This window comes from Vigna radiata, chromosome 4 (genome assembly GCF_000741045.1).
Source record: "Vigna radiata var. radiata cultivar VC1973A chromosome 4, Vradiata_ver6, whole genome shotgun sequence".
NCBI classification, from domain to species: Eukaryota; Viridiplantae; Streptophyta; class Magnoliopsida; order Fabales; family Fabaceae; genus Vigna; species Vigna radiata.
The window spans coordinates 15022869-15046099 of NC_028354.1; the positions used below are offsets into that span (position 1 = coordinate 15022869).

Genomic DNA, 23231 nt, shown 5'->3' on the forward strand with positions numbered 1-23231 from the left:
ATATATTTAAAAATTATATAATTTTATTTCACAAATTAACTAGTGTATAATTTAATTTTAACTTTTAGAGTAGTTTATTTATTTATTTTTTTCTTAAGTGTATATGTTGTATATCATTATGTGTTTATATTATTTCAAGATTATTAAATAAATATTTAGTACTCGATTAGGTTAAGTATTTTTTGTGTGTATGTTGGATATTAGTTTGGGTCGAGCACTGTGCACTTAGAAGCCCAAATCCTATTTGGCCCATCAGGTTGAAAGAAAGGCAGAAGACAGAAGTCTGTGTGGCATTTGCGTAAGTGTAGACAGAGTTAGAGAGAGAAACGTCAGAGACTTTCTCTGATGAAAGAGGGAGAATGAAGCGAACGTTGGTGGCCGGAGGTGCTCCGATACGGGGGCGATTGCTTATGGTGCAGAAGATAAAGTTGAAGATCTTGATACGGTGAGTAAGAAAAACCTATTCTTTTATTATTTGAGTGTACATTCAAATACAAAGTGTTTGTGTTTCTGATTAAGGGAAAAGGGGGAAGGAACTCTGTATATATAGAGTTCCAAAGGGGAGAACGAGAAACGGAAAAACTAAAAACAACCCACTGTTCAAATAGAACAGTGAAGAACTGTCTTAACAAAAACAGTTAAGAGAATCGAAAGATTCTCAATACCCTCCCCTCAAGCTGGACTGTGTATATTGACCAGTCCAAGCTTGGGAATGATATGTTTGAAGCTGACGCGATGCGGAAATTTGGTGAAGACGTCGGCCAGCTGTTCATCGGAACGCACAGGGAGAAGGTGTAGAAGCCCTTCCTGGATCTTCTCACGAACAACGTGACAGTCAAGCTTAATGTGCTTGGTCCGTTCGTGAAAGCTTTGGTTATGAGCAATGTGGCGAGCAGACTTGTTGTCGCAGTATAGGACAGGCACTCCAGATTCTTCAATTTGAAGATCTTTAAGTAAATAGTGGAGCCACTGTATTTCACATACAGTGGTAGCAAGGGCTCTGTATTCAGCCTCAGTAGATGATCTAGAAACGGTCTTCTGCTTCTTAGACTTCCAAGAAACAAGTGATGTCCCAATAAAGACACAAAAACCTGTAGTTGATCTTCTAGTGTTAGGACAACTAGCCCAATCAGAGTCACTAAAACCTTTTAGGTGCAAGGGAGAATCAGCAGCGAAAAACAATCCTTCACTAGGAGTAGATTTGATGTATCTGAGCATGTGCTGAGCAGCCCGATAATGGTGTTCTGTAGGAAATTGCATAAACTGGCTAAGTAAGTTGATAGTATAACATAGGTCAGGTCTAGTGTTTGTAAGATAAAGCAACTTCCCTATTAATCTTCTGTAGGGTCCAGGATCATCAAGTTGGCTGTCTAGTTTGTATAAAGGACTTGTGTCTCTAAGAAAGGGTGTAGTATAGGGTTTGCATCCCTCCATTCCTGTTTCCTCAAGTATGTCTAATGCATATTTTCTTTGACACAAGTGAATTCCCTTTTTAGACCTAGCCACTTCAAGTCCGAGAAAGTACTTGAGTTCTCCAAGATTCTTTATGCGAAATTTATTGTGTAGGAGCTCTTTGATGTAATTGATTTCTTCTAAGGAATTTCCTGCCAACACAATGTCATCCACATATACAAGCAATGTAGTGAAATATGCACCAGTTCTTTTGGTAAATAATGAGTGATCAGACTTAGACTGTTTGTATTTAACAGAGATTAGATAAGAAGACAGTTTTTCAAACCATTGTCTGCTTGCTTGTTTCAAGCCATATAGGGATCTAGTTAGTTTGCAAACCTGTCCCTTTGTATGAATACTTAGTCCTGGAGGTGGCTGCATATAAACCTCTTCATTAAGGTCACCATGAAGAAACGCGTTGTCCACATCTAATTGGTGTAGGAACCAATTATTTGAGGCAGCTAGAGCTATCAAAAGTCTAACAGTGGTGAGTTTCGCAATAGGGGAAAACGTGTCAAGATAATCTATGCCTTCCTGTTGGGTATACCCTTTTGCCACTAACCTAGCCTTATGCCTTTCAATGCTTCCATCAACTCTATATTTAGTTTTATATACCCACTTGCAACCTATAGGAGTTTTTCCTGGTGGCAGTTGAGTTAAAAACCAAGTATTGTTGTCCTGCAAAGCTTTAATTTCTCTCTGCATTGCTTCTATCCATTCCCTTTTGTCTTTAGCTTCATTGTAAGTCCGAGGATCCTTATTTTCAGTGATAGTCATGATATATTTGGAGTGTTTTTCTTACAGATTGTCACAGCATAGCAGATTAGTTATCGGATAAGGAGTTTTGAAATTATTTTTAACAGTCAAGGATTGGTTCACCTGGTGGATGTAATCTTCTAGATAGGCAGGAGTCCTTCTAACCCTTTCTGGTCTTCTGTTTCTGTAGTTTTCCTGACTGTTATTTGTGAGAGTAGGATTCTGCAGTTCTTCCTCTTGATTAATTTCTTCTTGCTCATCAAGACGATCTTCATAAGTAGGATAATAATCTTTGGAGAAATCAGTTAAGAACTCATCTTCATCCTTCTCATTGTTTATGCTTTGCTGATTATCTTGAAAATTCTTATAAGGCAACACTTCTTCATGAAATATGACATTTCTGCTAACAAAGAGTTCTTTGGTATTTATGTCTAATACAATATAGCCTTTGACACCACTTGTATACCCTAGGAACACTCCTTTTCTAGCCCTAGGATCCAACTTACTTCTATTGTTTTCAAGTGTAGAAGCAAAACATAAACATCCAAAGACTTTGAGGTCTAAGTAAGTAGGTGGCAGATTGTAAAGCATATTATAGGGAGTCTTATGTCCTAGACTAAAGAAGACAATCTATTTATCGAGTATACAGCATGTCCAATAGCATAAGACCAGTAAACTTTAGGTATGTTTGAATGAAAAAGAAGACTGCGTGTCACGTTGAGTATATGTTGATGTTTTCTTTCAACTACAGAATTCTGTTCTGGTGTCTCAACATAACTTTTCTGATGAATAATTCCATGCATATTATAAAAACTGACACAATTAAACTCTGGCCCATTGTCAGACCTAATGATTTTTTATCATTTTGTTAAACTGGTTCTTGATTTTAATGACAAAATTTTGTAGTAAGTCTTTGGTTTGTCCTTTATTATTCATTAGAAAGACCCATGTGTGTCTGCTATAATCGTCAACTATACTAAGAAAGTACCTGTGCCCATGAACAGAGACAATATTCAATGACCCCCAAATATCACAATGAATAACCTCAAAACATTCAGTAGTAACAGATAGGCTTTTTGTGAAAGGCAACTTATGTTGTTTGGCATAATGACAAGTGTCACATACAATATCAGTATTAGTCTTAACATAAGGAAACATTTCACATATGTGTTTTACAACATGATGTCCAGGGTGTCCTAGTCTAAGATGTCACAGATTAACATCAGTCTTTTTAAAGGAGAAATCAGTCTTGGCAATATCTCTTTGTTCTAGTTTAGAGAAGTCTTGCACGTAATAGAGACCATTCCATGGTTTAGCACATCCAATCGTCTTCAATGAACGATTCTCCCTTATATGACAATTCTCATAGGAAAAAGTTAGATTACAATCCAAGTCTCTAATAAGACTTTGAACAAAGATTAGATTGAAACAAAAATTAGGTATGTAAAGAACATTGAAAATGATAAAATTCTCAGCAATTTGAATTGTTCCAGCATACTCAGCAGTAATGGTAGTTTTATTTGGTAATTTGATGGAAATGGGCTTAATTTTGTGAAAAACAACAAAATTGGATTTATCATGTGTAACATGGTCAGTAGCACCTTTGTCGATAATCCAGGAAGAATTACCTGGTTTATTCTCAGTTTCTTTCCTCTGAACTTGATTAATTTTGTGAACGGATGACTCTTCAGCCTTATCAATCATTTTTAGAAGCCTCTGCATCTGTTCTGGCGTCAAGAGATTGACATTATTGCTACTGCTGGTCTGTTGTTGTATCTTTAGGCTGCCTTCAGAGTCAGTGTTGCTCTGACTAACATTAACAGAGTTCCAATCACTCTTCCTTTCTTCTTTCTTGTACCATGGGGGGTATCCGTGCTTAGAATAGCAATCATTAACAGTGTGATTCATCTTATTACAATAAGAGCATTGCTTGCCATAATTCGGGTTTCTGCCTCTACCTCTGCCTTGTGCACGAGTTCCAGCAAAACGTCCTTGATTCTTCCAGTTCTAGTCTGGTTTCCAGTGATTGCTTTTATCAGCAACATTTGCCAAAATTCTAGTTTCTGTAATGCACTACTTTTCCTGTCTTTCTTGTTGAATGATCAAAGAGAAAACACGGTTAACATTGGGTAAAGGATCCATTAAAAGAATCTGCGTTCTAACAGTATTGTAAGAATCATTCAATCCTTTTAAAAAGCAAATCACATGTTTCATTTCCCTATATTTCAACATAACCTTGGACAAGTCACAGTTGCATGGAGTCTCACAACTACAGACAGGGATAGGTCTCAAAGACTCTAATTCTTCCCACAATATCTTTAGGTCAGTGAAAAATTGACTGACACCCCGTTCCCCTTGCTTAATTGAATGTATGTCCTATAATAAATCTGAGATTTTAAAATAATCTCCTTTGGAAAACCTTTCCTTAAGCTCATCCCATAGCTCTTTTGCTTCTTCGACGTAGATGACGCTCTCAGCGATGTGTGGAGATAAGGTCTTTGTTATCCATGACAAGGTCATCACATTACATCTTTCCCAGATGTCATAGGTAGCATCTGTTTTCTGGGGTCTCTTTATGGACCCGTCTATGAATTTAATTTTGTTTTTCGAAAGCAGAGCCATCCTCATGGCTCTGCTCCAAGACGAGTAGTTATTCTCGTTGAGAGTTTGTGTGATCAAAGTCAAACCTGGGTTTTCTCCCGGGTGCAGATAGAATGGGCTTGCAGGATTGGAGGATTGATCTGATTGATCCATGGCAGCAAAAAGACTCCAAGAACCCAGCAGAAAGAACCCAAGAAAACAGCCCAAGAAGACCTAAGAAACAGCAGCGGTGGCAACGGAAGCAGAGCAGGTACTAGACCTGCTCTGATACCATATTGGTTTGGGTCGAGCACTGTGCACTTAGAAGCCCAAATCCTATTTGGCCCATCAGGTTGAAAGAAAGGCAGAAGACAAAAGTCTGCGTGGCATTTGCGTAAGTGTAGACAGAGTTAGAGAGAGAAACGTCAGAGACTTTCTCTGATGAAAGAGGGAGAACGAAGCGAACGTCGGTGGCCGGAGGTGCTCCGATACGGCGGCGATTGCTTATGGTGCAGAAGACAAAGTTGAAGATCTTGATACGGTGAGTAAGAAAAACCTATTCTTTTATTATTTGAGTGTACATTCAAATACAAAGTGTTTGTGTTTCTGATTAAGGGAAAAGGGGGGAAGGAACTCTGTATATATAGAGTTCCAAAGGGGAGAATGAGAAACGGAAAAACTAAAAACAACCCACTGTTCAAACAGAACAGTGAAGAACTGTCTTAACAAAAACAATTAAGAGAATCGAAAGATTCTCAATATTGGAATTGTACTTTATGCAATGATATAAAAGTTATGATATATTTTCATACATACGTTCATAATTGTATCTCAAATTATATATACATAAAGAGAGATATGAGAACACAAACCTTACAAAACTATACATCCAAGACTAGCCCATAACATAAAAAAGTCAAAGAAATTATACTCCCATACTTATAACCTTTGTTATTTTATTTTTTTAATTTTTTGCTTGTGTACTAAGTATAAGAGTGAGCTAATAGATTAAGTATATAATCAATAATTAAAAGTAAAAACAATATATAAAACTAGTTTGTAAAGTGAGATTTGCACTCACTTTTATATTTTAAATTAACCTTATCACTAGTTGATGTGAGACTTCCAAAGCATTGAACTAGAAGTTGATGTGTTGTCCAATAGTGAGTGACTCTATGATATAACAGATGAAAAAATATGTTCAACAAACAATAAATTTTCTTAGGATTTGTACTCACTTATTTACTTTAAATTGACTTTATCACTAGTTGATGTAGAACTTTCAACATTATAAAGATTATCATCTCCTTAAACTATTTTTGTTTTCTTTTTCTGACTTCTCTCTAAGTTTTTGACCGATTTACTCATTTGTTTGACAATCAAATCGCATCATAAAAGTCTTGAGATAGATTGATTCAATTCTACTTGAACATAATTTTAAATATATTAAGTTTATCTTTTATCCTTCTTTTAGTCTTTTTTTTGTGTGAATCTGATGCACATGGAGAGTTGTTGGACTTGAGCTCAAGATGAATTTATGTTCGGTTAGAATTGTTAGAATGTGATTAAATCTTTAATTTAAGTTTTTTATGTGTTGATATTGCTTTCCGTATGAGTAGATGTTTTTAGAGGTAGTAAAACTCTGTGTTAGTAGCTCATAATCTAAGTAATAAAAGCTAGTAAATTATAATATTATGTGAAGAGTTTTAATTATATTTAAGATTTAAAAGTTATGGTTTAAATTATGTGTTGGTAATGAAGTTAGTTGTGTGAATGACTTTAGAGCAACTTTGATGAGTATATTGATAAATTTAGTATCTAATATGGTTATGGATGTAATTCTTGTTTGGATGAGAATAGATTATCTCGAATGCTTGATTTGGTATGTTGACTTCTTTAAAAATATTGAATTTAAGTGTTTGATTGGGAACTAATGTGTTTGTGGATAAAAAAATGTTAAATTGTGTAGTATTTGTATAGAAGTTATGATATATCAAATTTGTTAATTAGTATTATCTAATAATATTTTGAATTAAATTATACCCTCATGAAAAGAGTAGAATGATTCAAATAAAACTAATAAATCAATCTCACACACAAAACCATTTTTCTAAATTCTATATATAGTCCCACTAGGCTGGATACACAATATTTCTTGATTTATTTTTATACTTAATACCACAATCACAAAATCTCAGTACTATCTTATATATGAAAACAAATATGCAATATCTTGTACATCTATATTCTTCATATTTATCAATTGAAATTATCTCATTCAATTGATTCATACATATATACATGTTTAATTCTATAAATCGTACATTTTAATTAAAACATGGAATTGCAATTGAACATATGTAGTTTGAGTGGAACAACCTCGGTTAAATTTAAAAAACCTCTCTTATTAAATACAGATAAATTCATACTCTTTATTTATTAAATGACTACTTTTTTTTGGATGAAGGAAATATAATATGAAATAGTTTTATTTTTTTCTACATCTCAGTCACTCAAAACATCAAGCTATAACGTAAGGATTATTATTAGAAATTCTCTTTGTATATAAAAAAAGAGTACTTTATTTAATTCTAGTTAATGCATGAAACAGTTTTCATACTACCAGAAAAGTTTTAACTTAATTTTGTAAAGAAGAAAAGAAAAATCGAACACCTATCATCTATGTGCTCATGCTGGTAGAGATAAGATAACGATGGCGGCAACTGCCGCCGCCGCCAATTTTCTAAAAAACCCGCAACTGTCATTTGGAGGTTCAACTGTGGGACCCACATAATTGCATCTCTCACGTGCGAAATGATACACGTGAAGGGTGTCTGAAGAACTCACGCGCTACTCTGTGCGCGTAGGAAAGTTATGAGGGTAGATGTACGTTATCATAAATACAGTACTGTAGATTATACTGTACTGTACGCTACTGAGAAAAGTGATAACGACACTACTATGGTTCTGGCACCGCCCACTGGGTCCACTAGACGTGGCATTCTCAAATTTCTATTTGTTGCTCATTCATGCATAGTATTCTGATGCATTTTTTCTCAATAAATAATTGTGATGTACTTTTTCCATAATTACAGAATAATTCTTCTGTTTATGTTACAAAATCATGTTAAATGGAAAAAAAGTTACGTAAATTTATTCTAATTTTTTAAAATATTTTACAAATAGTAAGATTTATTTCTTAAAAAAAAAGAAAATAATTAAGTATATTAAACTATATTTGTTAATTATATTTGAAAAGAACTGGAAGTATGAGATGAGATTCCAATTTCAAATGATACTCATCACATCAAAGTTTTGTTTGTTTTGTTTTGGTATGAAAACAACGTTGGTATGTTTGTTTATTTATGAATGAACACCTGAATAAGATTCCACTCTTGGTAGCTAAATGTATCCAACTACTTCGTAATTTGTATGTTAATGTGGGCACTTTCGGTTTTTGATGAAGCTGCGAATTACAAATTTAATGTTAATGTTAGTAAGACTACTAACAAGCAACATTTGACAATTACATAAAAAAAATATATATGGCCAATTTGATAATTTATTCTACCATGACATTATAATAATGAACACGTAGATGGTCTAATAAGATTAAACTTTTCTTTATATTATTGTTTAAACATATGTGATTCAGAAGTGGTGATTCTTGAAAAGGAGGCAACAATAGTAATAAAGACTGAAAATACAGAATAAGGTAAAAAGAATTCCCCAAAACAACACTCTTGGTTAAAAGTTAAAGAAGAGAATGTTTGGGGTAAAAATAAATTAGACATGAATTTTAATAATTTTTATTTTAATATCATATTGAATGTCTGAGGATTTAAGAAACGACAAGACAGATTAAAAAAAAAAAGAAAAGGTTGTGAAATTTACCTCACAATGTTTCTGTTGTGAGTTGTAGATTGTTCTTTGAGCTAACATTGTAGCATTGTTCAGACACATTAATATGAATATTGGGATCGACAATGGTTTCAGGCTGTGACCTAAGACTTCACGGGTACCAAACTCCCTGTCTTATTTTCTTGTTGCTTTCTTCTTTCTTTTAGGTTAAAAAATATATCTTGTTTTTTCAATTTAAAAAGCTAAGATAGGTAAAATTTAAGAAATGAAAGTAGGTAACTTGAATAGAGTGAAATGAAAGAAAGAAGTAGGGTCCATTTTCCATAAAATTTTAAAAGATTCTTTATTGAAAACAAATATATTATAAATGTAATGAAATATATATATATATAACAGATTTTAAAAGCGTATAACTCACAAAATGTCCTCATACCCAAAGACAACTACTCAATAATTCTCATCAAATAAAAATATATATATATTTTCAACATAAATCTACATTTTTATGAACTTTATATCATTAATCCCATACAAAAATGTAATAAAAGAATTAGGTAAGAAAAGAAAACATACCATATGAATCGGTACTGTGAAAATGGTTAGAAATTGTATGTTAATTCGGTTTATCATATATACTTGATTGAATTTGAAAAGTTTTAATTTTTTTATCCAGATGAATTTTCAATTTGGCTTGTTTAGAACCTTATTAATTCAGATTGAACTTACAATGAGTCGGGTTGACTTATCAATCCACTTAATTTAATTTAATTATTTATTATTTAATATTATTAGTTAATACTTTTTTATTATATTGTAAATGAGAATAAAGGAAAAAGATATTTAAAGAGAGTAAAATATTATAAATTTATCTATTCAAAACTCTAATCTTATAAAGGGACAGGTGACACAAAAATAATCAATATTATATATTTATTTATTCGCTTTTTGAGTTTGCTTTTGGATTATATTTGAGTTTAGGTTAATTTTTTATTTTGATTTGTCTTTAGAGTTTAACCTAGGATAGAGTTGTTTAAATTTGAATAAACTGGATCGGATTCAAATTTTTTGAATTCATTAATAAATGAGTAAGGTTGAATTGACTGACTAAATATTCAACTGATAATGAATCGAGTCGAATTGAACCGGATAATTTTTTTACAGCACTAATAATTTTAATTATTTATAACAAATTTACATTTATGCTGATTTAATTATAAATTTTGTTCTTCTGAAAATATTTCAATGAACTAATAAATAGCAGTTTCTTGTTGTAGGCCTTAATTATTAATCTTGGGATGATTGTTGATTTTAGGGGATGGAAGTATCTGTAAGGATATTTCAATGATTAAATTAATATTGTGTTTATAATTTATTTTTAGAAAAATATAGTTAAGAAAAAAAATTCTTCTTTTTACTTTGTGTGTTTATCTATTTATACATTTTTTTATTAATTTTTTTCAGGTGATTAAGGAGGATTTAATAAGAGTTTAACAATAATTTAGGTTTTATTTTTGTGTCTAATTTTTATTTAATTACTTTAAATGTGGGTATATTTCTCAGTGAGAAAATTAAGAGTACAAAAAATTAAAAAGGTCGAAAAAAATAAGACTAAAACAATAAAACCAAAAAGATAAAAACCAAAAAATTGGATGAAAAGACAAAACCGAGAAAACAAGACCGAAAAAAAAAAGAATATTAGAAATTTTATAGGAAAGGATTGTAATTTTCTATCAGTTTCTTCAAACATTATGTATAAAATAATTTTCTATTAACTAAATATAAGAAAATGTTCAAAAATATAATACAATTAAATTATGCAGCAATATATTATAACTCATATATCCCTTTTCTTGGGATGCGATATGATATATTTTTTTAATAATGAGGCAATATCAATTCTTATTTGTCCCTTTTTAGACATTTTTCACCTCAGTCTGTATTTGTTGGTGGTGCCTTTGAATAACATGTTTAGGTACTTACAAATTATAATTAACTAATAATTTTTTTTACATTATAATAGTTTTAATTTTTTATAAAAGTCAGTGAGAATATTGAATACTTTATTGTTAATAATAAAAAACATATTATATTAAGTAGAAATAAATTAAAAAAATAATACTTCTAATTGGACACCATATAAACAAAATAATTTTAATTTTGTTTAAAGTAACAAATGATATTTTAAAAATAAAACATATAAATATTAAAGAAACTATTCGCAATTTATAAATTAAAATAAAGTTTCTCGCACTTTCTCTCTTCTATCATTAATACACACACACACACATATATATATATATATATATATATATATATATATATATATATATATATATATATATATATCATACGTTATTTCTACCACTACTATATTTTTTATTTTCTCTCTCAATTATATTAAAGTATCTTTACTCTTATTTTCACTAACTCTACAAATGGTTATCATTTTCAATTTCAAATAAGTTCACGCTAGTTATTATCACTAAATTTATGTCATTACACTAAATTTATATTCTTACATGTTTATCTCTAGGTTGAATTTTAATAGATTTTAAAAATAATTTATTAAACCTGAAGATATTAAAAATGATATGCTACTTAATGGAATGAATTTTAAAAATAAATCATAGAAAATCGTATTGTAATTAGTTTTTTGTTATTGAAATTGGTGAAGTCGGTTCACATTCATCATTGGCCACTCGACTTCTTTATGAAGACCGTGTTGAAAAGCCGAATGGTGTACTTAACCTCTCGAAGCCTAAAAGTCTTCATATGTAAATGCGATTGAAGGTATGCTTCTTATCTTTCTCTCGACCAGGTGCATTGTGGACGAGCCTCTTCCGTGATGAGCTAGAGGAGCCACCTCTTGCAATTCCTTTTGAGATGGTGTTAATGTGTCCCCTTAGCGGGCAATCACTACTTCAACTCTTCTGTTTGGACGACTCCCTTTTCTGCCTAATCCCATGGTTTTCTTTTTTAGGGTTGTGTTCCAGACTTTGTCGACAAGGTGGACTTCACTCCAAGTGATCCTTTCTTACAAATTTCCTTAGGTGGCCAACTCTGATGAGCTCTTCAATTCTTCTATCAATGTAGAGGACTCCTTCGTGGTATGACCTAGGTTGTAGTGATAGAGACATTGTTTGTTTCCATCGGCATTGAGATTCGTATACTTCTTATGAGGCAATAAGTCAACGCTGAGGACCTTTTCCAAGATTTTGGGAATGGTCTTTGTCGCATTGATCAGATGGTGCATGACCACATTAGGGTTAAAGTTTCAGATTTGCAAGGACATTTCTAAACCTTTCCATGAAGGCCTAAAATGACTTATTTTTCTCCTTCCTAACATTGACTAAAGCAATCGACGTTAGATGATGTGGTCAACTTGTGGCGAACTAAGTTCTGAATCTCGATCGGATAGTTGCAAAGTAGTCCATAGATTTGGTCGGTAATAGAGCAAACCAAGCCATGACATCCTTCTTCATAGAGGTGGCGAAACTCTACACCATATGACATCAGTCATCATACAACACCATTTGGTTTATGAAGATTCATATGTACTCATTCGGGTCAATGGATCCATCATACTTGTTAAACATTAACATCCTCCTCCAATTGTCAAACAAAGGGATGCCATAGTGAATTAGAGTAAACTGGATGTGTCAATAGTCACAACAGATTAGCTATTGTCCTTACTTGCTCCGAAGTTGCTTGTCTGAACTGTTCAGTATGGCTCTTCTCAGTGTTGCTTAGTTTGTCCCTACAAAGTTGGAGTGAATGACATAAGATCTTTGCCATCCTTTTCTTGTCGGATGATCATGTTCTCAGCTCGTAACGCCTTGATTTCTTTGTCATACTTTCTTTACATTTCGTCCATCTATCTTTGCATCTCCACATCATTTCCCTTAAGTCCATCTGATCATTCGCAACTTTCTCCAATACAATGTTGTTTGCCATGTTCCTAGTGATTAATATGTGGGTTCCAACAGTTTTGGCTTAACCCTACGGTGAGTGCTAAAATGTTTCAGGTGTAGAGTCAAACATTTACTTAAAACAATTTTCTTCTTGCATGTTCCAATGCTATCTTCTCCATGAGTATGTTATTCTCCAGCTGATTGGAAATACATTGTTAAAGATGTTTCGATATTAAAGTCAATCCAAATTTGATCGATAAAACTATTAATATTATAATAAATATATAATAAAAGTTTCAACAATTATATATTTAACTTATATTTATAATTTTGTCCATAAAATTTTAATTATGATCAACTTAATCACAACCTAATTTCTTTTAAATCTATTGACTTATTTTGATTAATTATATGTTTATCTTATTCTGAAATTGATCAATTTCCTCATACTTGAACTACCAATATGAACCATGGGTACATACATTACAATGATGATTATTCATAATTAACGTGAATTAATTATCATGTTATCGGAATAAATTATCTTATATGTCAATTTACTGGAGTTCTATTAAAGAATATATTAATTCTTAAAAAGCAGTTTATTTATCAAGATGCGCAATCAAACTTTGTGAAAAAGTGGTGTTATTTCTCAAAATAAGTTATAATTAAACTGAATTGTAAAATTTACTTAAGATTCTATTCCCAAAACTCTCATCATTCTTATTCTTCGCAGCAATCAGCATCACCAGAGTATCAAAAGATGAGAGATGTTAAAGTGAATCATTGTACGTCTAAGTATTTATCTTGACAAAACAAAACTTTCTGTTATGTCAAAAGTAACCGCGTATTCTTTCAAATAAATGAGAAATGATAAATAGTCCAACATTCTCACATGTTTACATATTATTTACATAAAATCTCTTACATAACATAGGTAAAAGATAATGAAATAATATAACTTGTCACATATTTATAAACATAAATAAAAAATGTGATATTTAAAGATTATTGTTTCTGTATATAATTTAGTAGGATCGAGAGACACACCTTTCTATTATTGTTTTCCTTATTTTCTGATTTTTGATTTTTCTATTTCAAGCTCTTCAAGTCCTAATTGATAAATAGGATATCTGCAAAAGATACTTTGATGCTCAAGTCAATAACTTTACATGATAATAGTGATAATATTCAATATAAAGTAAGTACTCAAAATTAATTCAAAACTGCTTACCTTTACGGCTTAGTCTTCTATTTTAAAAGTTATTTCATAGACCCTAAACTATCATAATTTCACCAAAACAATTTTACTTTCAATTTCGGTTTATTATTCATTAACCGATTCTTTAAACTATAATTATTTATCAATATTTTTAATATTTTGTTGTTAGTTTATTAATTTATTTTATTTGTTCAATCGAAAACAATATCTTCGACGTACTCATGATCAAACATAATATTTTTTAATATTGACTCAATTATAATCGAATCATGAATAACTTAACCTATGATCCAAAATTAACCGTTCCGCCTATCTTGAGTACCATACAATTATATTTTGCATGCAAACACATATTCGAAAGAATTGATGTTTGTGGTGGCCCTGCACTGCACCAAGCGGTCACTCGCTGAGCAGCATCGCGTGGCCGTATGCTGAGTCAGAGTGATATAAAGTTTGCTTTGTGATTACAGTTTCATGCGTAGAGTGGAGGGGCTCACTCTGTTCTCTTTCCCTATAGCCCCTCCTACATTATTTTCTGTAAATATTATTACAACAACAACACCACCATCATTATTTTCTGTAAATAACATATTACATATTACTACATAACATTAACATACTTCATGCTTCCCTTTGTTTTCGTTCCGTTTCTTTCTTACACCTACTCTCTCTCTAGCTTTTCTTTCTCTCTCCTATTCTGCAAACCTTGTTTTGTTTCGGATTTTCTGGTATTAAAATCTGTCCAACTCTTCACTCTCCATCTTTTTCAACATACCATTATAGATTTCGTATTGCACTCTCTCTTCTCTTCTCTTCTCTTCTCATCTCATCTCCAATTCAAGCTAACCACTTTTCTTCTTCTCAGTCTCTTCAAGTTTTTCACATTTCTTCTCTCTTCCTTTCATCTCCACTCGCATCCCTCCAAACCATAGAGGGATAAAAAACATGAAGGTATGATTCCCACTTTCCACTTCTGGATTCTCTTTATCCTTTCCTCACAATTTATAATTTATAATTTGTAATCATAATTCACTTCTGAACTTTGACTCATGAACATGGTTCACTTTTGATTCTCCTCCAACTTTCTGCTTTTCTTTCTCTCTTTTTCTTTTTCTTTTTGTTTCTGCCCCTTCCTTCTGTATAAAAGATCTGGGTTCTGTATCTGAAATGAATATTGTCATATTCTTCATCAGATTCGTGGATATGTTATATTTTAACATATGGGGTATGTGTAATTGATTTGATTGAACATATGGGGCATGCATAAAATGCCATAAAAGGTTTCAAGTTTGCCACTTTATTTACTTGGTTCGGATTTGCTGCTATGGATATGCTCTGCTACGATTAGGTTATTGTGGTTTGAATCTGGGCTGAGGGAATCACTCACTCTGATTCATTTTTTTCTCTCTTTTGTTTGCAGAAGTTTGTACTCAAGTTAGATTTGCCAGATGACAAGGCTAAACAGAAGGCCCTGAAAACAGTTTCAACACTTTCAGGTATCAAATCATTGTTCACCCTTTTTTCCAAAAATACCATCTTAACTAAAATCTATGGTTTGGGAATGCCCAAATCTGGGGAATGTTACAAAATTCTGAGATCTGGGTGATGAAAAAATGATGGTTAACCTGATGGTGTGACGGAACCTCCAAATCATTGTCACGTGATATTTGAGCAGAGATCTATGTGGTCATTTTAACCATTTTGGTTAACTTTGGTCCCGCAGAATATTTTACCACTATTTTTTAATCATATACTATCCCATCTTATTGCAGGGTTTTACTTTTTTAATACTTATGATGATTATCATATTCAAACTTGTTAAGTGTGTACCGTACATGATGTGATAATAGTATATAAACAAATACTCTGAAAGTGAACGAAAGCAATGCTATAATTGTAATTATTATATTAGATACAACCATATTGAATAAATGTCTGGGCCATTTTGTTACATATATGTCATGCCTTTGTCTGGGGATGAAGACATACCAAATGCGTTATATTAATTAAGATATATATATATCCAGCTTCTCTATTTCATAATTGACAGCGATCTAATATATTAGTTAGCATGTCATGAAGTTGTTCTGTGGTTATGTTAAAATATTTTGAATTTGGTTTTCGTGCTTTTGAAGGGATGGGGTTGGTTGCACTCTCTTTCTGGTGTCGCTTATCAGTGGTGCCTGTAACCTTTATATAAAAAACAAAGATCAAGGTCCAAATGTTTTGCTTAAAAAATTTACTTGTTAAATTAACAGTCAATTAAGTTCCCTAAATATAGCATGATAGTTTGTAATTGGTAACTTTCAATGACTAACTTATTAAACAGTATCTGGAGTCTGAAGAATAAGGATATTTCAACTAGGAAGAAGGTTACTGATGAGAAATGAATAAATCTTTGCACTTTAAAGAATTAGTCTTTTAACTCTGAATGAGAAGATATCATGGATTCAACAAAACATTGTTGGAAAAGACAGTTCTTGTTTGATTGGATTGGTGTGGTTAGTTGGATTGGACACTTCAGCATTTGAAGTGTGATAATTTATGCAGTAGCAGAGAGATAAAGAAACAGAAGGCATTGTATTGTTTTTTTTTTTCATTTGATGAATGTGATAATTGTAAGGTAAAGAACTCCTAACAATAAAATTGTGTGCAAACATGTAGGAATTGATGCTATCTCTATGGACATGAAGGAGAAGAAATTGACAGTGATAGGAACAGTTGATCCGGTGAATGTGGTGAGCAAACTTCGGAAGTACTGGCAGACAGACATAGTGTCAGTAGGTCCAGCAAAGGAGCCTGAGAAGAAAGAGGAGCCGAAGAAAGAAGAGGCAAAGAAGGAGGAAGAGAAGAAGGAAGAGGGGAAGAAGGAGGGGGAAGGCAAAAAGGAAGAGGAGAAAAAGGAAGAGCCAAAGAAGGAAGAGAAAAAAGAAGAGAAGAAAGAAGAAGAGAAAAAAGAAGAGGAGAAGAAGAAAGAGGCACCAGCCCCACCCCCAGATCCAGTTCTAGAGTTGGTAAAGGCTTATAGGGCTTATAATCCACACATGACCACATATTACTATGTCCAAAGCATGGAAGAGAATCCCAATGCTTGTACCATTTGTTAAAACATCAAGCTGAGGAAGAAAACATGAAGAAAGAAAGACATATATATAATATATAATATATATATATATATATATCAAACTTTCTCTACTTGTAATGGAATCAAGCCAACTCTTTCATGAAGATAGAAAGAAACTGCTTGTATATATTTTGGTGGTGGTGGTGGTGGTGTCTTGTTTAGTTGTTTTGGGAGATTAGCAATGTGTAGAGAGAGAGAGGAATAAAATTTTGGGGGATTTGTTTTGACAATGATCAGAAATGTAATGACAGTTGATGTTAGTTTCCTTTTGAGTTGTTGCATGTATGAAGTAGAAGAATGAATGAGCAATTAGTAATCAGTGTTGTGGTGGTGACGTAAACAGAAAAAATGTGTAAAAAAAGAGATTGAAAACGCCAAGCATATGCTTTGATAATGGTCAAAATGGTGGTAGAGGTCTCAATCTCTTATCACATTCACCGCCACTTGATGTCATAAAGAAAAATGTTTGTTTCTTTTCTTTCCTTTTCTTTTATTCCGTGGTATAGTCATGTCCTTTGTCAAGTGGGGCAGTGTGGCTGAAAAGCAAAGGGTACCCCATCACGTAGTTGAGATCTGAGGGTGGGACACCCATTTCTCCTTCCCTTTTCAGAACCCTGCATTTGTGTTGCAAACACAACTTGTTCAAAAGTGAATACCACATGGCCACTCACACGATTCTATGGTCCCATCTCTTCATATCTACATTGAATGATTGAAGTTTCAAGGTCCCCATTTAACCATGATTCAAATGGTCGGTCCAATTCATCATCACCATTGTTTTTATTAGTATTTCATTCTTTTCTTCAACATTGAACCAAGTATTAAAGGATGAGTATTTAAATTTGAACCAAGTATATATCTAATCTAACCGTTTGATTGATTCTCTTTTTCTAAAATGTCTTTTCACACTATCTCTAGTTGGGAAGCAGGTAGCCTGTGGTGTTTTCTGGTATAGAATCATGGTTTGATTGATTATTTGTGAAGCTGTGCTTCATGCCTATCTATTAGATCTGTTTGCTTGTTTTTTAATATATGAGGACTTAGTGGTGTGGTGTATAATTAAAGTAATCCCTTTAGGCCCTTAATCTCAATTCCCTTTTTGTTTTTTGTGTTCCTTCCTAAAGACAGAATAACCTAAGCTACCCCCATAACTTTTTTAGGTGGCATGTCATGTTTTGCTTTTGTATTCATCCTCATTCCACATGGAAACTGTTTGTACTTCTTGTACATTGCAAAGCCAAGGCGTGCATGTGATTAACTAATACTAAACAATGCTATGCAGATTCCTGTTTTGTATTTACCATTTCAACTTTCTCCACACCTTACACATGCATCTTGTCCCTCCTAAAATGTTCTCCTTCCAACGCACCCTTTGGAACTATTATTTTAAAGCTACACACTTGTTTAATTTACTTTTCACTTTGTTCTAAGTTTTTACTTTGTAAGTAAAAAATAATTAAGACCAAGAGACTAAAATGGCTGTCTTCCATTTTCGACAGCCTAGAATGCTTTAGGCAGAATTTCCAATTTCCAAACGTTTACGTACAACAATGAATCAATTCCACGTCATTATAAGATATGGTCGGTGTGTTCATGATTAACATTGTTCAGCTTTGTCATTCCAATAATGAAACACAAAGTCAAGGGAACAAGATTCACATATTAACATATTAAAGCATCAAATACCCAACAGCACAACTTGAGTAAAAGTAAATTGCTTACATAGGAAAGGATCACCATTTGGTAGATTTTAAATACATTCAAAGGGTTAGGTTAGGTTGAAGTCATTTTTATATATCAAAGTCAATAGGTTTTATAGTTTTTTAATTTCATTAATTGAACTTGTTTTGTAATGAAAAGTATTTCATGGAGGAATCACTTCTATCTATTATGAATCTAAGTGTAAGATGACTAAAAAGATATTAAGATTTTTAGTTACTAATCCCTTATTTGGGATAGATTAATGTTTAATTGGCATTGTATTTCCTGTGTTATCTTCTAGGTTTAATAGGTTCGGAGATCCATATATTTGGAGGTTTGTTTCAATTGGGTCCTCCAATTTTTGAAGTGATCAATTAGGTCCCTAATTTTGTCAATTTGAATCAATAAAAGCCTTTCTGTTAAATGCAATTAACGCCGTGAAGTTTTTGAACATGTGGCACGCTGATGCTTCCAAGGGTGAAATCCCTGTGCCACATGTTCAAAAACTTCACGGTGTTAACTGCATTTAACGGAAAGACTTTTATTGATTCAAATTGACAAAATTAGGAACCTAATTGATCACTTTCAAAATTAAAGGACCCAATTGAAACAAACCCCAAATATAGAGACCTCCGAACCTATTAAACCTTATCTTCTATTATAAAATTCGTCAATAATATTAAAATTAATAATTAATCTGATCACTCTAAAAAAATTTTGTGACAAGAATCTCACTGCTATTTTTGTGTATGAGAAAACAATTAAAATCGAACTTTCCACTCATTTATATTTTAAAATTATATATGTGGAACTTTCAAATGGACTACTTTTGTCAGCCTTAATAGGTATGGGCAAAAGGTCCATAAAATCAGAAGGGCCACAAAATAATAAAAAAAATGTAATCGGAGTCATCCTTCGGTTCATGTGTTTTTAGACTTTGACAATAGTAATCTTTGATATAGAAATTAAAAAAAAATAAAATTAAGCAGTTATTTTCAGAATAATTAATAAACTGCGTTGCATTGTATGTTGATGTTCAATTTACGTCCTGTACAATGCTGTTTTTACTGTTTGTCATATCATAAATGTTTAACCATAAATTCATTCATAAAATATCATGATGAAATTGGTACAAAGTTTATTACAAGAACTATATGTTTTTTTTTTTTTTTAAATTTAAGAACTAAAAACAATTAACCCAATAATTGAATTAATTCAAACTAGCAAAGTTTTCCATTTTAAAATTGATTTAGTATTCATTCCTCTCGTTTATATATTTGATCTAATAAAACACTTACAGTGTAGTCCTGTAAAGAATAAATTGTTTATTTTAACCTTTGAATGTATACAAGTTTTATTAATTACAACTTATTATTAAGTTTTGTGCAACTGTGTTATTAAAATATTTTTTATGAATAAGTTTTACAGTAAATCATGAATTATAAATATTTCCATTAAGTAATAAAATTAAATATTATTTTACATTTTTTTATCTATTGTTAACATTTTTTTCAAGTGCACTGTTATGGTAAAAAAAAAAAACTTTAAAACCAGTAAATGGAATTGAAGATACTAATTTTATTTTACAAAAGTTAAATAAAAGGAAAGCTGATATGATAATAAGGATTAAAACAAAAAACTAAACAACATACTATTTTTTTTTCATTTTTAAATTGAAAAAAGTTAGATTTTGTAGAAAATTATAATATAAATACCTTGAGATAAAACTTTGTTTTTCACTTTTTCATTTTATTAAGTACATTAAATATTTTTTATTGTCATAATTTCTTATCATGAATAGCATTACCAAGCATATTCTAGATATATTTGGATCATAGTCATTTATTAATTAAACATAATAAACTTAGATTAAGCTTAATGATTTAAAGATGATTAATAAGTAATATTCGTTCTTTGACAAATTATTTAATTATTTTTATTTTATCTTAGATTGAAAACTTATCAACACATATATAAAATATTAAATGAGAAGAATAATAGAACTATTATAGTTTGTCAATATATATATGTATATAATAAAAATATAGAGGAAAGTTTTAGTGATTATATCTAATATTAATAAATGAAGATTTAGCTACTCATGATATTGACATCAGTGAAAAAAACTTATTTAACATTGATTCTTTGAATATTTCAATATTGATTTTAAAATGAATGTTAAACAGGACAAAGTTAAAAGTATAGACTTTCAACCTGGATTAATGTAATAACCGATGTTAAAAATATATTTTCTTTATTAGAATGAGCTATACTTATTTTAGAGGTAGCTCACCTAAATAACAAAAATGCACTACAATTTATATATATAAATATATATTAACAATTTATATATTTGCACACATCTTGTGTATATATACAAGTTCAACAGATTTCATATAATTAATATATATAATATGTAAACAAAATTACTAATTAAGAAAATCTGAAATTTTTGCATAATTCGTAAATCACATTAATCCAAAATTATAAAAAAAAATATATATACTTGAGTGATATAATGGGAACATATAACGAATTTGGTAGATATACTGTAGAAGCTGAAAGTAATAAAATTCCAAAAGTGTATACAATAAGGCGATATGTTATTCCAAAATTCCATAAATCCTATGTGACTAGATATTAACATACTTTAAGTAGTTAAATTTGTTTAGATTTTTCTTAGCGTTTCGAGATAAGCTTTCTCTATTTGAAATTGTTTACTCAGATTACTTAAGTGGTGTCTCATCAAAGAAATGTGTCAATCTTATGATTTTAAGAAGATCAAATTCAACACATTATACAATTAAATATGCTTATGGGAATTCAAGATTGAATAAAAATGAAAAAAATAGAATACTACATAAAAAAGTAAAAGATCCATTTTTCTTAAAATTTTGAATAAAGAGAAACGTTAATTTCTTATGTGAGTAGACTCAAATCTCGTTAATATTATATCTTTTTAATAAACCTCTTTGATAAATCTAACATTAATATTTTGTCTGAAAGTTTCTCCACGGCATGAACAACATAACTTGAATAACATTATCAGAAGCCATTATTTCCTTAAAATTATGAAGTGATGAATAGCAGTTAAAACTGTCTGTGTCACTTTCAGATTCTATAAAAGGGCTTCATTCATCACTGTCCAATACACATAGTTTACCCCACAAATGTATTGCAACTTTCTTTGGTTGATGTTGAGATCACTGTCAAGGCTTATCAGGTAAAATTCTGCAACTTTGACATTGCTGAGGTTATTATTTATTGTGAAGGCACAGTGCACTGGAAGAGTATCCATGTCCCATACGGCAAGAAAAGCTCGCAAACATGTCAATTCCTTTTACCATAAAACAATTTGAATGACATGTAACTAAATTCTAATAATAAAGTTTGTCAATTTTGTGGGTCAGTTTGTCCCCCCACATGGTGGAAAATGACCTAAAATGAAACTTACATTTCAGTTTCCATAGTTCAACACACCTTGACCAAATTACACAAAGGATTCACATATCTACCTATGCTAAAAACGGAAACACATCTTCTCTACCCAAATTTCCTCTGCACTTCATGCAATCACGTAGTGCAGATGGCGAATGTTGGAAGTTTCATATCGACTAGAGATAAAGCTAATTTATAATATATAAGTGATGTACAAACCTCACCTTCACCTTATAAGCTGGTCTTGTGAGGTTGAGTTAGACTTAAACCCACTTTCTAATATGGTATTAGAGTCATGATTAAAGTCTATCCTAACGAGTTCTAAGTGAGCATTTCTCTTTTTATTCCACCCGTTGTCGGGTCAATATTGGACCATCAAATTTCTACTATCACGCACAAGATGTTTATACCTCGACGTGAAGGGGTATGTTGGAAGTCTCACATCGACTAGAAATAAGACTAATTTATAATATATAAATGAAATACAAACCTTACTTTATAAGTCAGTTTTGTAAGGTTGAGTTAGGCTTAAACCGACTTTCTAATAGCCAATGCAAATTATATAAGCTCATTATCTCAATGTATACAGATATATACTCAAACAACTGAATAATGACTTTGATATATATATATATATTATCCACTCGTTCAATTTTAGCACATGTTGGTGGAACCAATCAAGCCACGCATGCATGATGGTGAGATGAGTTCCAATAACTTTTTTTACTGATAAGTTTCTTATTATAATTATCACTTACTCTACAAATTTTCGATCACCGTGGAAATTGAATATATATATTTATTTGTATAAGTACTTTGGTGTCTAAAGTTTCTGCATAGACTCATTCAATTATTGACTGGATACCAAAACTTTGGATTTCTAAGACTAAAAACAATTATTTTTGTTGGAAAGGATAGAGTTATCATTTTAGATACGATTAATTAAACTTTAAGTAAATTACAAGTTTGAAATTGAGTATTTTAAAAGAGAATTATATAGCATATTTTATCTTCCTAAAAGAACAGTTTCCTAATTGAACAATCAATGTTCAAGGTTCATTAGGCCATTAATATATAGGAGAAAACGGTTATTCTCCATGAATTTAACATACCCAGGGGAGGAAAAGTTACAGAATGAAGCATATTTTGAAATCATAAATTCATAATTCATACTATAAATAACTTG

General features: G+C 31.4%; 1 protein-coding gene across 1 annotated transcript; it reads left to right on the top strand.

Moving 5' to 3' along the window:
• Nucleotides 1-14322: 14322 nt before the first annotated feature.
• On the top strand, nt 14323-17385 carry LOC106758038 (heavy metal-associated isoprenylated plant protein 39). The gene is made up of 3 exons (XM_014640932.2): nt 14323-14733; nt 15203-15278; nt 16447-17385. The coding sequence occupies exons 1-3, from the start codon at nt 14728-14730 to the stop codon at nt 16887-16889; spliced, it is 525 nt and encodes a 174-aa protein (XP_014496418.1). The 5' UTR covers nt 14323-14727; the 3' UTR covers nt 16890-17385.
• The last annotated feature ends 5846 nt before the right edge of the window (nt 17386-23231 follow it).